The sequence below is a fragment of the Muntiacus reevesi genome, chromosome 7, assembly GCF_963930625.1.
Source record: "Muntiacus reevesi chromosome 7, mMunRee1.1, whole genome shotgun sequence".
NCBI lineage: Eukaryota > Metazoa > Chordata > Mammalia > Artiodactyla > Cervidae > Muntiacus > Muntiacus reevesi.
The window spans coordinates 57,036,119-57,050,131 of NC_089255.1; the positions used below are offsets into that span (position 1 = coordinate 57,036,119).

At 40.8% G+C, this 14,013-nt stretch overlaps 1 protein-coding gene and 1 long non-coding RNA gene across 2 annotated transcripts in view; one reads left to right on the forward strand and one right to left on the reverse strand.

Moving 5' to 3' along the window:
- CYP19A1 (cytochrome P450 family 19 subfamily A member 1) overlaps positions 1–12,575 on the forward strand; it is a 29,219-nt gene extending 16,644 nt beyond the window's left edge. Inside the window, exons 4-9 of the mRNA XM_065940843.1 lie at positions 1,536–1,712; positions 4,168–4,282; positions 7,517–7,631; positions 8,290–8,452; positions 10,911–11,152; positions 12,327–12,575. Of these exons, the coding sequence (XP_065796915.1) occupies positions 1,536–1,712; positions 4,168–4,282; positions 7,517–7,631; positions 8,290–8,452; positions 10,911–11,152; positions 12,327–12,575 (1,061 nt within the window). The remainder of the gene's footprint in view (positions 1–1,535; positions 1,713–4,167; positions 4,283–7,516; positions 7,632–8,289; positions 8,453–10,910; positions 11,153–12,326) is intronic.
- Positions 323–12,789, reverse strand: LOC136171829 (uncharacterized). The gene is made up of 3 exons (XR_010663919.1): positions 12,700–12,789; positions 4,137–4,256; positions 323–407 (listed from the first exon to the last, which is right to left on the reverse strand). It is a non-coding gene; the product is annotated as an uncharacterized lncRNA (long non-coding RNA).
- Positions 12,790–14,013: the final 1,224 nt, after the last annotated feature.

A 14,013-nucleotide genomic window follows, 5' to 3' on the forward strand; every position in this document is an offset into this window, starting at 1 on the left:
TGCCCACATTCTTTGGCCCATGGCCCTATCAGTGATATTACAATTTGTTTATACATCTGAAATGTGGCTTCAAACTCTTGAACTTAAAGGCAAATCAGACATCAGCCTGGGACTGATATTCAAGGTCAATCCTTTCATGCAAAGGATTGATTCATGAAGGAATTAGTTGTCCCACTTGCGGATGTGACAGTCACCCAGAAAACAGCATCCCCACCTTCCATATCTCCAACTCCTTCCTTAAGTCAGAAAGTATGCTGCCAACCCAAGCTTCTTTTTTATACCTGGGTGGACATGCTTAGAGTCTAGAACCACTTACAGATCTCTTCCTTCTTTGTAAAGTGTGTCTTCAGGGGCTCTGCAGCACAGTTGATTGGCTTTGCTTGAGCACTTTGAATTTAACAGCAAATCTGAATAACAAAAGACATAAAAAAGCAATTACTCGTAAAGAAAACTCAAAAAAACTTGGAACAAGGGGAGAAATAATTTTAAGAGTTAAACTCTCAAGTTAGACCATCTGCCATCATGACCCAGTAGCTGCTAAGACAGTCAGGAGCAGAGCAAAGGGAGAGAACAGAGCTAGTTAACTCTACCAGGTTTCATTCATTCCTCTAGTTGACAAATACATTTGGAGAGCCACCATGTTACTATGGACTTGAAGTACAAAGCTAATAGGTTATCACTGCCCTGAAAGACTGCCCAGTTCTATGAGAAAGACTGCTCAAACAAGGATTTGTTTTGTTGTTATGCATTGATTGAGTAAAATGAATGATTGTAGTTTGAAGAGAAACTAAGATTAAGAGAAGGTTATATTTGGTAAGCGCTTCCTAATTGACTCAGTGGTAAAGAATCCGCCTGCCAAGCAGGAGACACAGGTTCGACCCCTCTGTCAGGAAGATCCCATGGAGAAGGAAATGGCAACCCACTCCGGTATTCCTGCCTGGGACAGAGGAGCCTGATTGGCAACAGTCTATGGTGTTCCAAAGACTCGGATATGACCTAGCGACTAAACAACAACAAAAAACATTTGGTAATTTAGAAAATTAGCATTTTACATGTATAACCTATAATTAAACAGTAAGCACCTTAGATCAAAACAGTAAGATCCAATTTGAATAGTTCTGTAGCAATATTCTGCCACCCTATGAAACATAAAATATCCTACTACCAAATCCAAATCTTCTTTAGAAGGGTATATAATAAAGATGGAAAATCACAGATTTGTGATTTATAACCCCAAGTATTACATATTTCATTTGCAATCTCACAAATGATTTGTTATCATATGAATAAAAGTATAATTTTGAATAGTCTGTTTTAAAAATACTTATTTTTTCATTTTTAACCATAAATGTGATGATCTGCTGTAGAAAATTAGGAAAATACAGAAAAAGTATAAAGAAGAAAATGAAAATTTCCACCCACTCACTGAAAAAAATTTGTGGTCAGTTAAGCTCCAAACATAAAAAGCCAAAATTGCCTGACTGGTTGTGTGCCCTGGAGTTGGAGGGAGCTCTCTCTGATGTTGTGCCCTTCAGCTTTATCCGGTCCTGGCCTGGTGCGCATGGTGACCATCTGTGCTGATTCCATCACCAAGCATCTGGACAGGTTGGAAGAGGTCTGCACTGACCTGGGCTATGTGGACGTGTTGACCCTCATGCGGCGCATCATGCTGGACACCTCTAACATGCTCTTCCTGGGGATCCCCTTGGATGGTACTGAAATTTTCATTCTCATGACTTGACATTCAGCCCTTTACTAAACAGGGCATGAGAAGGGTAATGAACGTATGGAAAGATACGCTCTTTTGTACACTGTTCTTTAAATCTTTCTAAGAATTCCTAAAGTGTTTTCCTGGTATGTCTGCATTCTTCATTTATAAGCTCTTAAATATTCATAGCAAGAGCCATCTTCTATTTCTTTTGTATCTCTCCTCATTGCTCTAGGAAATACAATAATTCTACCCACAGCTGAAACTTAATAGATGTGATCATTTCATTTGGTCATAAATATATCCTACCACCAAACCTATGTATTCAACCATTACCAACCATTCTTTTGCACATGATATATGCACACACACACACACATACAAACCCATAGCCACATTCAACCTATTTAACTTTCTATGTATATATACAAACACACACACATAAATATGTGCATATACCTCTCCCTCAAAGTCACTAAGTATGAAAACTTCGAGCTGATGCTGCTGAAAATGATGATGATAACTCCCATAAATTTAGTATCTACAATGTGACAAGTAGTATAAAATATTGCTTCACATAAAGCTTGTGATTTAGCATTTATAACAATCCTGGCAAGATTTCTCACTCAAGAAGATTCTTTCCTCATTATATTATAGAAACAAATATTAAACACATCCATTTAACTCTACCACCAACAAAAAACCAAACATTAATCATGTGGATTCATTCCATTCTGCTATTATCAGCTTAAAGAAATTTCTCCTGATTTGATTTCTAACAATCTTTATTGATTCATACATTCATTCAACTAATATTTATTGATTGCCTATTTTATGGAAGGTTTAGGTTCTGGGGTTACAGCAATGAACTAGATAAAGTCTTTGCCTTCAAAGAGTTTACATCCCAGTGGACATATGGACAGTAAACAAGTTACTATCTAGCAATATTTTAGGCAATAATAAGTGCCTTGGGAACAAAAAAAAAGTAGGCCAAAGGGCTAGAAAGTGAAGGGAGGCAGTTGGAGAGAAGCCAAAACTATTGTGGAGAGAAGGGGTGATCAGGAAGGCCTCTGATCCTCTGATGTGGAATGGACATCTGAACAAAGCCCCAGATGAAGTGTAGCCCTGAACCCTCTGCAGATCTGAGGGAAGAACATCACAGGAATAAGAACAAGGCATGATTTTCACTCTTGACCACACCAACTGAGCTATCATACCTGCTCCCTGACCGACCACATTTGGACAAGCAAACAAGTGATAAGCCCTCCCCTCCTTTTTTCCACTCTCCTTGCCTCCTCTCCCCACTCTTTAATTATTTCTTTCAAGAGGACATAACAGTCTGATTGACATCAGGATGGGCGTCTCATTCACTCTGAGGACCTTAGTCACAGCCTCTTGTCTGAACTCCTTTCAGACAGGCACTCTAAAAGCCCTATTTGCCTGTTCCATACACACTCCTAAGGATTGACAGGTACCTATTTTAGAAGTCCCTTCTCCTTGATTCCCAAACAGCCTTGAATCTTAGGAGGGGTAAAGAAAAGTGCATTGTACAACTCTCTGTTAACTTATGGATGCAGACTTTGTTGCTAAGAACCTGCATAATCCATACAGAGTTCTGTGTATTTCCACCTGCTCACTGGGTCCTTGTTAAACTCTCAGTGAGCCTGGGGGCCATGGTGCACCAAAGAGGAAAGGACACGGCCCTGAGGTCAGATAGGACTGGGCTGCAGCCTAGGGGCTGCCAACCACACTGGCTGTATAGTGTTGGGCAAAGTTCTTCAATTCTATGAACTCCAGCTTCTGCACCTGCACAACAAGGACACTCTTACTCCCTTCGCAAGACTGTAAGGATGAAATGAAGTTTCTTTCTAAAGCACCTTACCCTGTGCCCGGTGTTTACCAGTTGAAAATACAGGTCTCTTCCCTTCCCTTGTGTATAATTTGAGAAAAGTAGTGTTTTTCTTTTCTCTAGTATTCAATGTAGTTCAAGAAAATCAATTAAGAACTGACTGTTCAGGAGACTTAGGATAAGGCACTGAAAACTACAAGATGAATTCTACACTCTGAACTGAAATATAAACAGAAGAATGGTAAGGTTTTTTGCCTTTGGTGCCAGATTGAGGCCATAATAACATTAATTACTTTTTATTTCCCATGATCAAGAAAACAGAAGATGTTGGAGGCTCAGCCAAGGAGATGCATGTGAGATTCTAAGCTGGGTCTCTACCATAAACATGAAAACTACCAAATCTCTGGTTAACTTGGCCATTTAGGTGCTAAAGTAGAATGAATTAGTGTTGATTTGTTTGGGGACATTCATGTGTTTGTAACACCCACTGAAGACAGAACCTTGTCCTGCTTAGAGTCCAAAATGTTAGGAGAGCCTACAGGGGATCTTCTTTCATTGGCATACCCTTCTTGGACTCACGTTTTTGTTCATCTGCTCCCATTTTTTCCAGAAAGTGCCATCGTGGTTAAAATCCAGGGGTATTTTGATGCATGGCAAGCTCTCCTTCTCAAACCAGACATCTTCTTTAAGATTTCTTGGCTGTGCAGAAAGTATGAAAAGTCTGTGTAAGTAACACATTTTGGAATTATTATTGATGAGACTGATTTGTGTGTGTCTCAGATATTTCTGGCCTCTTTGGCAAGCTTTCTCGTCCCCAGAACCACAGGGAGCTGTTGAGTAAGATGCTGGTGAAGCACTTCTTACAGCGCCTTGGGCACATGTGGCCAGACCACAGGGGAAAGGCAGCCTTTGGCCCAGGGATGCTTTTCGTTTAGGAAACTAAGAACCCCAAATCTACAACTAGATTTGACACTGAAGTATGTTCTGAGTTGAAGACAAAAGAGTTGGCTGAACCTATCATTATTACTTGTCAAAAAATCTTTGCATGTCTAGAAAAATGGAAACATGAAATCATTTATTGTGTTCCATTGAAACAATTTAACTTAATTCAACTTGTAAGAACTGACAGTAGTCACAAAATAATTTTTTCATGATGAACTTTTATAAGGTGTGCTTTGTTTGTTTGTTTGTTTAATTATACATTCTATGTCTTGGGGGATCCTAAAATAGTCATTAAATGGCTTTGCCTTGGTCTCAGACTAGTATAGCAGAAGACTGGACAAACGCCCAGTGGCCTACTGGATAATCATTGGGTTTTCAGGGTGCAAGTGTTGTTGTTGTTTAGTCACTAAGTCATGTCCAACTCTTTTGCAACCCCATGGATTATAGCCCGCCAGGATCCTCTGTCCATGGGATTTCCCAGGCAAGAATACTGGAGTGAGTTTCCATTTCCTACTCCAGGGGATCTTCCTGACCCAGGGATCAAACCTGTATCTCCTGCTTCGCGGGCAGATTCTTTACCATTGAGCCACCACAGGGAAGCTCCAGTGTGTAAGTTGCCAGCCACTAAACATGCCACCTCTAACCACCAATGGAAAACCCAGGGAATTTAGAGGTAGACAGACCTGATTTGTATCCTATCTCTACCACATAGTAACCAAATGATCTTGGGAAGTTCTTTAAAATAAAATATAACCTACTTTCCAGGGTGGGAAATAGGTTAATAGATCCTCTATGTAGGGCAATCAGCATAGAGCATGACACATAGGAGACAATAAACATGTCAGCTCTCTTCATATCTCTGTTCATATCTTACTCAGATGTCCAGACTGTCTTAAATTCTCCAACTCTTAAAGTTCCCAAACTTGGTTGAAGAGCTAACTTCATCCATTTGCACATTTTGAAATTCAATAATATTAGTCTCCAAGAAGGAAGTCAGCTTCATGTTGCTCTTGCATGTTCTCAACTGGTCGATGAGTATCAGGTGGATGAATTGGACACATGGTTCCTTAAACACTTCTCTTTGTCTCAACCAGAACTGAGTGTGACTTCAATCAATAAGGTCAATTATTCATCTCTTCACTCTGGTCAGATTTTGTGTGGCCTAAAGAGTCATACAGAGTGAAGCAGAGACATAACTTTGCCAAAAAAAGTCCGTCTAGTCAAAGCTATGGTTTTTCCAGTGGTCATGTATGGACGTGAGAGTTGGACTGTGCAGAAACTTGTGTGCCAAAGAATTGATGCTTTTGATGCTGTGGTGTTGGAGAAGACTCTCAAGAGTCCCTTGGACTGCAGGGAGATCCAACCAGTCAATCCTAAAGGAGATCAGTCCTGGGTGTTCTTCGGAAGCACTGATGCTAAAGCTGAAACTCCAGTAATTTGGCCACCTCATACAAAGAGTTGACTCATTGGAAAAGACCCTGATGCTGGGAGGGATTGGGGGCAGGAGGATAAGGGGATGACAGAAGATGAGATGGCTGGATGGCATCACAGACTCGATGGGCATGAGTTTGAGTACACTCCGGGAGTTGGTGATGGACAGGGAGGCCTGGCGTGCTGCGATTCATGGGGTCGCAAAGAGTCGGACACGACTGAGTGACTGAACTGAACTGAACTGAACTGAAAGAGTCATACTGGTCTGCAGCTACATTTGGTCATTATTTTATCTTCACTATTGTCAGCAGGCTCACAGTAACATCACATGAGACTGTATACCAGTTCCTCTTTGTTTTCTTTAAAATTAGCTCAGCAACATTCTCTCAATATATAAAATTTCCTAATGGATAGTGAACTAGGTAATATCTCCTATGACCGAGAGCAGTAAAGACCTAGAGAAATTGTTTAGTCTTCTTCCCCATATGCCCTTGCAATATGCCAATATTTGGTTTTTTGTTAAGATATCAATAACATATAAAATTATGCTTCAGTTATACAACATAATGATTCAATGTTTGTATATTTGGCAAAATTATTATCATCATAAGTCTAGTATCTGTCACCATACACAGTTACAAAATTTTTCTTGTGGTGAGAACCTTAAAGATCCCTCTTAGCAACTCACAAATATCCAACACAGTAATATGAACACATACTGTTCATGACATCTCAGTGACTTATGATAACCCAAAGTTTGTATCTTTTGATAATCACCACCACCAGTTGGCTCCCACCCTCAACTTCATGCCTTGGTAAACAACAATCTGCTCTGTGTGTCTATGAACTCCCACTTTTAAAAAGATTTCACACGAGGCTTCCCCGGTGGCTCAGTCATAAAGAATCTGCCTGCCAATGCAGGAGCACAGGTTTGATTCTGGTCCAGAATGAGCCAGAGAAACTAAGCCTGTGGGCCACAACCATTGAGCCTGTGCGCTAGAGCCTGGGAGCCAAAACTACTGAGTCCAAGAGCTGCAAACACTGAAGCCTGCGTGCCCTAGAGGCTGTGCTCTGCCACAAGAGAAGCCGTCACAATGAGAAGCCCGCACTGCAACTAGAAAGTAGCCCCCACTCACTGCAAACTGAGAAAAGCCCAGGCAGCAATGTAGACCTAGCACAGCCAAGATGAATAAATAGAATTAAAATGAAAAGATTCCACGTATAAGTGAGAAAGATTCCACATACAAGTGAGAAAGCCAGCATGCATTTTCTCTATCATACCAATACTTAAAAAAATATATTGGATTTAGCCTTTTGGTAACAGTTCTCAACATTTAACTATAGTTTATAGCCTTGACTTTGCTACCAGTAGCTAGATATGTGGCTAATTCTGGTTCCTTACTATGAATTGTAATGTATGCATAATTTAAGGATATTTGCAAATAATTAAGTATAAATGTGGTTATTCATGAACACTAATAGCTTCATCTATAGCATTTCATTTTATTTAAACAAATGGCAAATAAACCCATTTTTTGGTGTCTTAACTGAGTACAGGTAGATTATATTTTCACTTTTATTTCTAGCAAGGACTTGAAAGATGCCATGGAAATTCTCATAGAAGAAAAAAGACACAGGATTTCAACAGCAGAGAAGCTGGAAGACTGCATAGATTTTGCCACTGAGTTGATTTTTGCTGAGGTACAGGCCTACACTAATCATAATTCCTACACAACTTATGTGTATGACTGTATGCAAGCATGCTCAGTCGTTCAGTCATGTCCGACTCTTTGCAACCCTATGGACTGTAGCCCACCAGGTTCCTCTATCCATGGGATTCTCCAGGCAAGAATACTGGAGTGGTTGTCATTTGCTCCTCCAGAGGATCTTCCTGACCCAGGGACTGAACCCAGGTCTCCTGCATTACAGACAGGTTCCTTACCACGGAGCCACCTGGGAAGCACGTATGATTGTGTATAGGTGTCTAAACATTCCCACTTCTTAATTGTTGCATGTTTCTGCTTTTAAATGTTTGCTTTAGTGTTTATATAACACCCAGACTAAACAGCCCAGTATTAGACAATCTGATTGGACTGACCCTTAGGATTTAAACATCTCTGTCTGTACAATACAAAACATGAAAACCAGGGAGTGCAAACACATTAAATACATAGATAAATATCTAAATTGTTTGGCTTTGAGCTGAAGATTATTAATAAAAGTGTCCATTGTCAATTCCAGAGACTTGTAATTCCTACGATTTCATTTTGTTGAGGTAATTGATTCTTGAGTGCTACCTCCCTTCCTGTTCTGAACCTCGCTCACTTTCCCAATATTTCTCTCCCTTCCCATTCTTCAGAAACGTGGTGAACTTACAAGAGAGAATGTAAACCAGTGCATATTGGAAATGCTGATCGCAGCACCAGACACCATGTCTGTTTCTGTGTTCTTCATGCTGTGTCTCATTGCAAAGCATCCCCAGGTTGAAGAGGCAATAATGAGGGAAATCCAGGCTGTTGTTGGTAAGAATTTATCAAACAAACAATAGAGCTCAGAAAACAATTTCTTGATATGAGCTTCTATGTCCTAAAATTTTTATGTCAAAAACTCTCTTATAATCTGCTCAGAGAACAATAAGGCAAGTCATTGTGTCATATTTTCATTATGCCAGACAGATTGAAATGATAGTTCTTCCTGTGTTTTCCTAATTTTATAATAGCACATACTCATTGAAAAAATCCAAATAATGGAGAGATGTATAAAGCAGAAAGTACTGTCACTTGAACCCAACCAGTCTTCTCCTCAACCTCATTTCAATTCCCAGAGGGAATCACTGTTATTATTTTCTGTCTTCTTCCAGGTCTTTTTAAAGGGCCACATAAGCACATACATCTGGTTTTATATGTCTGTGTTTAAAACATATGAGATCATCCACAAGGATTTGTACCAAAGGCTTTTGAAGGTCCACTCAGGGAAATGGCTATTATTTAAGGCAGTGTTTCTGGGTTTCAAGCAGTCCTTTCTTCCAGTTGGGAGCAGAGGGAGGAGAGAGGGTGATAGCAAAGGCAGGGGAGCAATCTGTTTCCCTGCCCCCCAGTCCTGGACTGCCAGGTCCTTCCTCCCCCTACCCTCTCCTCCTCTGCAGGGGATCTCCCAGGCCTCTGCTCAGCTCTTCCCAACTCCATCTCCTCCTGCTCTGCCTCTGCTTCACATCATTCTGCCACTGCTCCTGATATCCCCACACTCCCCTAGAAATACTGCCACACTCAAAAGTCAGAATTGCTTTCTGGGAGAAAATGAAATGCTCTATTTGGAACGTGCTTCATATAAGTAATCTCTTTAGAAGTACATTTCAGACACATGTGAAGAGATATCTGTAATGATAGACTTTTCTTTGTTGACTTTAAAGAATCTCTGTGAAACAGCCTGTTTCGTTGATGAAAGGCAATACACTTTAAAAAAATTTTATCTTATTTACCTTTAAAACAATTGAGTGCTGCTTGAAATAGTTGACAATCAGGTGAAACTTCATACAAGTATTAAATATGTGAAAGAAGGTTTCTGCAGACGTGTTGCTGTAGGAGGAAAGCTGCCTGGGAAGGTAGATAGTGAGGAACCACAATAACCTCCAGGCTTCAGTTCTGGAATGTTTTCTCGAGCACCCATTTCAGGTTATAGGTTCTGCGCCAGGTGCAGGGGCACCTGGTGAACAAGCCAGGTCCATCTCTGCAGTCCTGGGGCTCTCAGTCTCCTGAGAAAAAGAGAACTCAACAAGCAGGCTCACTGGAGTGAGAAGGAGAGCCACAGAATGGCAGACTGCAGACAACAAGGGGGAAACTGCTCTTGAGATCATAAGCCTGTAATATAATCTCCTTGAGAGGTGAAAAGGGCTTGTGCTCCATGATGTCTCCCTGACAAAACAGTCCTCTTGAAACAAAAAACTGGGACAAACACTAGTGCATGTACACGTGCTCCCTCTAGATTCACACACCTGGTCATTACTTCCTAGGAATTTACTTGGATTACCTTCCCCATCATCTGCCCTCTACCTCCCCACCCCAGATAAACACGCCCATTAGACTCTGAAGTGTACAAAGAGCAGTACATGAAGGGCTGGGTCAGTAGAGTTCTCTGAAAAAGTAAGACCTCTCCTGGATAGTACAGGAGACAGACCTGCCTTGGGACTCTGGGTTGATTTTCATTCTACAGAAGTGATACCCCATTTGAGAATGCTTTAAAGTTTTGCCAATTCTGAGAGTGATCTGAGCCTGTCTGACCAGTGTTGGGCCATGCTGAGATCATAGAGGTGTCCATCAGTCCCCAACTCACCTAGGTCTTATCTCAGGATCCCCTTTTGTGTGGTGGGCATAGGGAGTTCTTGCCACCCTACCACACCAGGTTGTCCTGGATGAGATGGGGAGGAGGGATGATCAAAGATATTTTCTGACAGATGACTGCACAGGATACCAGAAGAGAACATTTCCTTGAACGTGATTAAACTTACCATCTCACTTTGACTAAAGAAGAAATTAACATCTTTTAGAATTTAGAGTAGGGAACCAAACTCAAGAACCACAGAGGTGGCAGATAAATGTCTGAAGTAGACTGGGTAGGTCTACATGATGCTGCAGAGAGGAGTTTCTCTAGAGGGCTCCTCAGAAACTCAGCCTCAGCCAACTGCAGCCATGTGGGGATGTGGATCAAATGTTTTTTTCTTTTTGTCTTTTTAAATTTCCTAGAAATGTAGACTTAACTATGAAACCCCTAGGTGTTAAGATAAGAAAATTGAAATCAAAATTTTCATAAAACATTCTACAGAACAAGCATAAAATATTTTAGTCCAGTTACTGGCTTACATTAGAATTGTAGATATACATGATTTCAACTAAGAGGAAACTGCTCTGTGGAAAATGTATGATTTTAAACACTGACCATATATTGAAATTAAGATGAGTTGTGTCTTTTTATCTTATTCTACAGGTGAAAGAGACATAAGGATTGATGATATGCAAAAGCTAAAAGTGGTAGAAAACTTTATTAATGAGAGCATGCGATACCAGCCCGTCGTGGACCTGGTCATGCGCAAAGCCTTAGAGGATGACGTCATCGATGGCTACCCGGTGAAAAAGGGGACTAATATTATCCTGAATCTTGGAAGAATGCATAGACTCGAGTTTTTCCCAAAGCCTAATGAATTTACTCTTGAAAATTTTGCCAAGAATGTAAGAGTCCTTCCTTAAAACTGAGTGTGCCACCCCTGAAAGAATCAGCTGTTAAATCCCCTCTGTATTTGTGTTTGTACATCTCATTCTATTTACTCATCCCTTCCAGCATCACCAGGAGAGAACACAATTCCCCCGGCTAGAACATGCCCATCAGTTCTGTCCTCAAGCCACGGAGGCTGGCTCTCCAGCTCTTGGAAATGTCTTCATGGAGGGCACATGAGAGATCAAGTGTGAACAATTCAGGCCCTTAATTTGCCTAAAATGAGATGAAGTTTCTTTAACCAACCCACTTTTCCATTTAAACTTATCACCTTGTCATCATGTAGATTCAGCTATAGTATCATGTATGATGAGTAGATGGAAATCAAATGAGAAGAAATGATTTGGTTTTTTCAGTCTGCCTTTGGTTCTCCAAATGGCCCCACAAGTACCAATCTCTATTCTAAACATGACTTAGTAATTAGAAGAACTCCCACCTTGTTTTTAATTGAGGTGTACTAGAGATTCTACCTCCGTTATATCAAATTCTAGGAAATTTTTAAAAAATCTGAATTACCCATATAGTTCCCTCTGTGCCCTTTTTTCCATTGCCATGTGGAGAAGAGATATGATCTAAGTTAAACCAGTTCTCTAATTCATTCTGCCTCTATATAAGCAACCCATGCCATGTTGCCAATTGGTCTAAAATAACTAAGCATCTATTAGGTGCCAGACACTGAATCCAAATGGGGACAAGACAGAGTGATGTGTCTCTTTAAATATTTGTATAACAAAAAATATTTAGATTCTTGGCATTCATAGGACAGGAATCCACACTTTTGCCTAAATTTGTCTTTGTCAACAGGTTATATGGCCTGGGACAACAACAGTCTTTGTCTCAGTGACTGGCAGAACAGCAGTAAAGATGTGGCCTTCCCACAGAGTTAGCTGAGTACTTTACATGAAAATGTAGCTGGGAATTATTGAGGTTGTGTCTGTATCACAAAAGGTGAATCAAACTGGAAGGACAAAGAGTCTTATCTGAATCAGAGTCATCCCTGTCTGTGGGGAAGCAGTATGGCCAAATCACGAAAACCAAGCATTCTGACTGACTGTGTTTTCAGGGTTAATCAAACGGAGATGCATGACTCTAGCCTTTACTACACTGGCTAATTGTCTGATCTCTTCCCAGGTTCCTTACAGGTACTTTCAGCCATTTGGCTTTGGGCCCCGGGCCTGTGCGGGAAAGTACATCGCCATGGTGATGATGAAGGTCATCCTGGTCACCCTTCTGAGACGCTTCCATGTGCAGACTTTGCAAGGTCGGTGCGTTGAGAAGATGCAGAAGAAAAATGACTTATCCTTGCATCCAGACGAGACCAGCGACCGGCTGGAAATGATTTTCATCCCAAGAAATTCAGACAGGTGCCTCGAGCACTAAAGAAGTTTGGTCAGTCCCTGCCCCAGAGCACTGCTGGACAGTATTCCACGTGGGAACCACCCATCTTTGCCAGGTGGTCCTCCTCACATGAACAACCATGGCCTGTGCCGTTTTATAGGCTTACCTCCTGTGGGTTGTCAGCCAGCCAGGAGACACGGTTCATCTGACCAGATCCAAACCAGACACCAGGCTGCAAGAGAAAATAGAGGCCAAGAGTTTGTACAGGAAACTGCAGCCCTAAAGACTCAATTCCACAAAACATGCTTTGAAATAGACAAGCCACCAGCAAAACTCAGCCCAGCTCCTTACTGTCCTACACTGAACTGGGAGCTTTTTAACATCTGGGGCAGAAGCACTCAATTGATTACAAAGGCCAGGCCAACATCTGCGTACCTCAGATCAAACATATCTCCTAGCATGAATAAAACATTTTCATTTGCTGTTTGGGGGGGGGGGGGGCGGGGCGGGGGACTACAACATCCATACCCTTGGAGAAATGCTTACAAATTCAGCATTTGACTTTTGCAACAAACTACGTTCAATTAACTCTTGTTTATCTACATGTGACTTGTCTGCGGAAAAAGTTAAATTGAAGACTATCCTTTCCCAATTTCTCAATTTATTGCTCTCTTAACTCTGATACAACAGGTTTAGATTCAGGTATAAGACTACTAAGTAACTTATTAATAGCCTGAATAAGATATAATCAGTACCATTCATCTGCCATTGTAAAAAATTCAAACAATGCATTTTAAATTAAATAAAATTCCTCTTTTCATGTCTGCATTGTTGCTTAGCTCCAGGAGTGCAGTAACCAAAAGATAAATTTAGATAATGGCACCTATTAACTCTTACTGAAGCTTCTATGATTTTCAGGGAGGGTAAGATTCTAAGTGTATATCTAAATCTACAGCCCAGTGGGTTCAAATTTCTCAGGAGTGCCCCTTGTACCATTATCCTTCTCTCTCACCATTTCTCCCCTCCTCTTTCTTTCCATGATCCCAAAAGCCAAGAGCAACAAGCATATCAGTAGAGAACACAGCCAGGGTAGAACCCCTAAAATCACATTTTATCCTAGCTCCAATTTAACAGTCACCTATGAGATTTAACAGTTAACCTGGTTTACTGAATCACCACTATATGTAACCATGGGAAAATGCACATCTTGGAAGTTAGCGCCAAATCAAACAGATGAGTGAATTTTCCAAGTATTAATACGACTTTCCTTGTGTATTATTGATATGGCCTTACAAGTGTATCTGCTGAATGCCACATAAAAACTAAAAACTAAATTCATTTACAAACATGTAAATGTTTGCCATTGAGTCAACCTGAATATTCTTCTCATCCTGCTCTTTGGCAGGAGGGCAACAGCTGAGTATAAAATGAGAACGTAAGCTCCTGAGAGTAGAAGCTCTTTTCTTTCTTTTGGAATCCA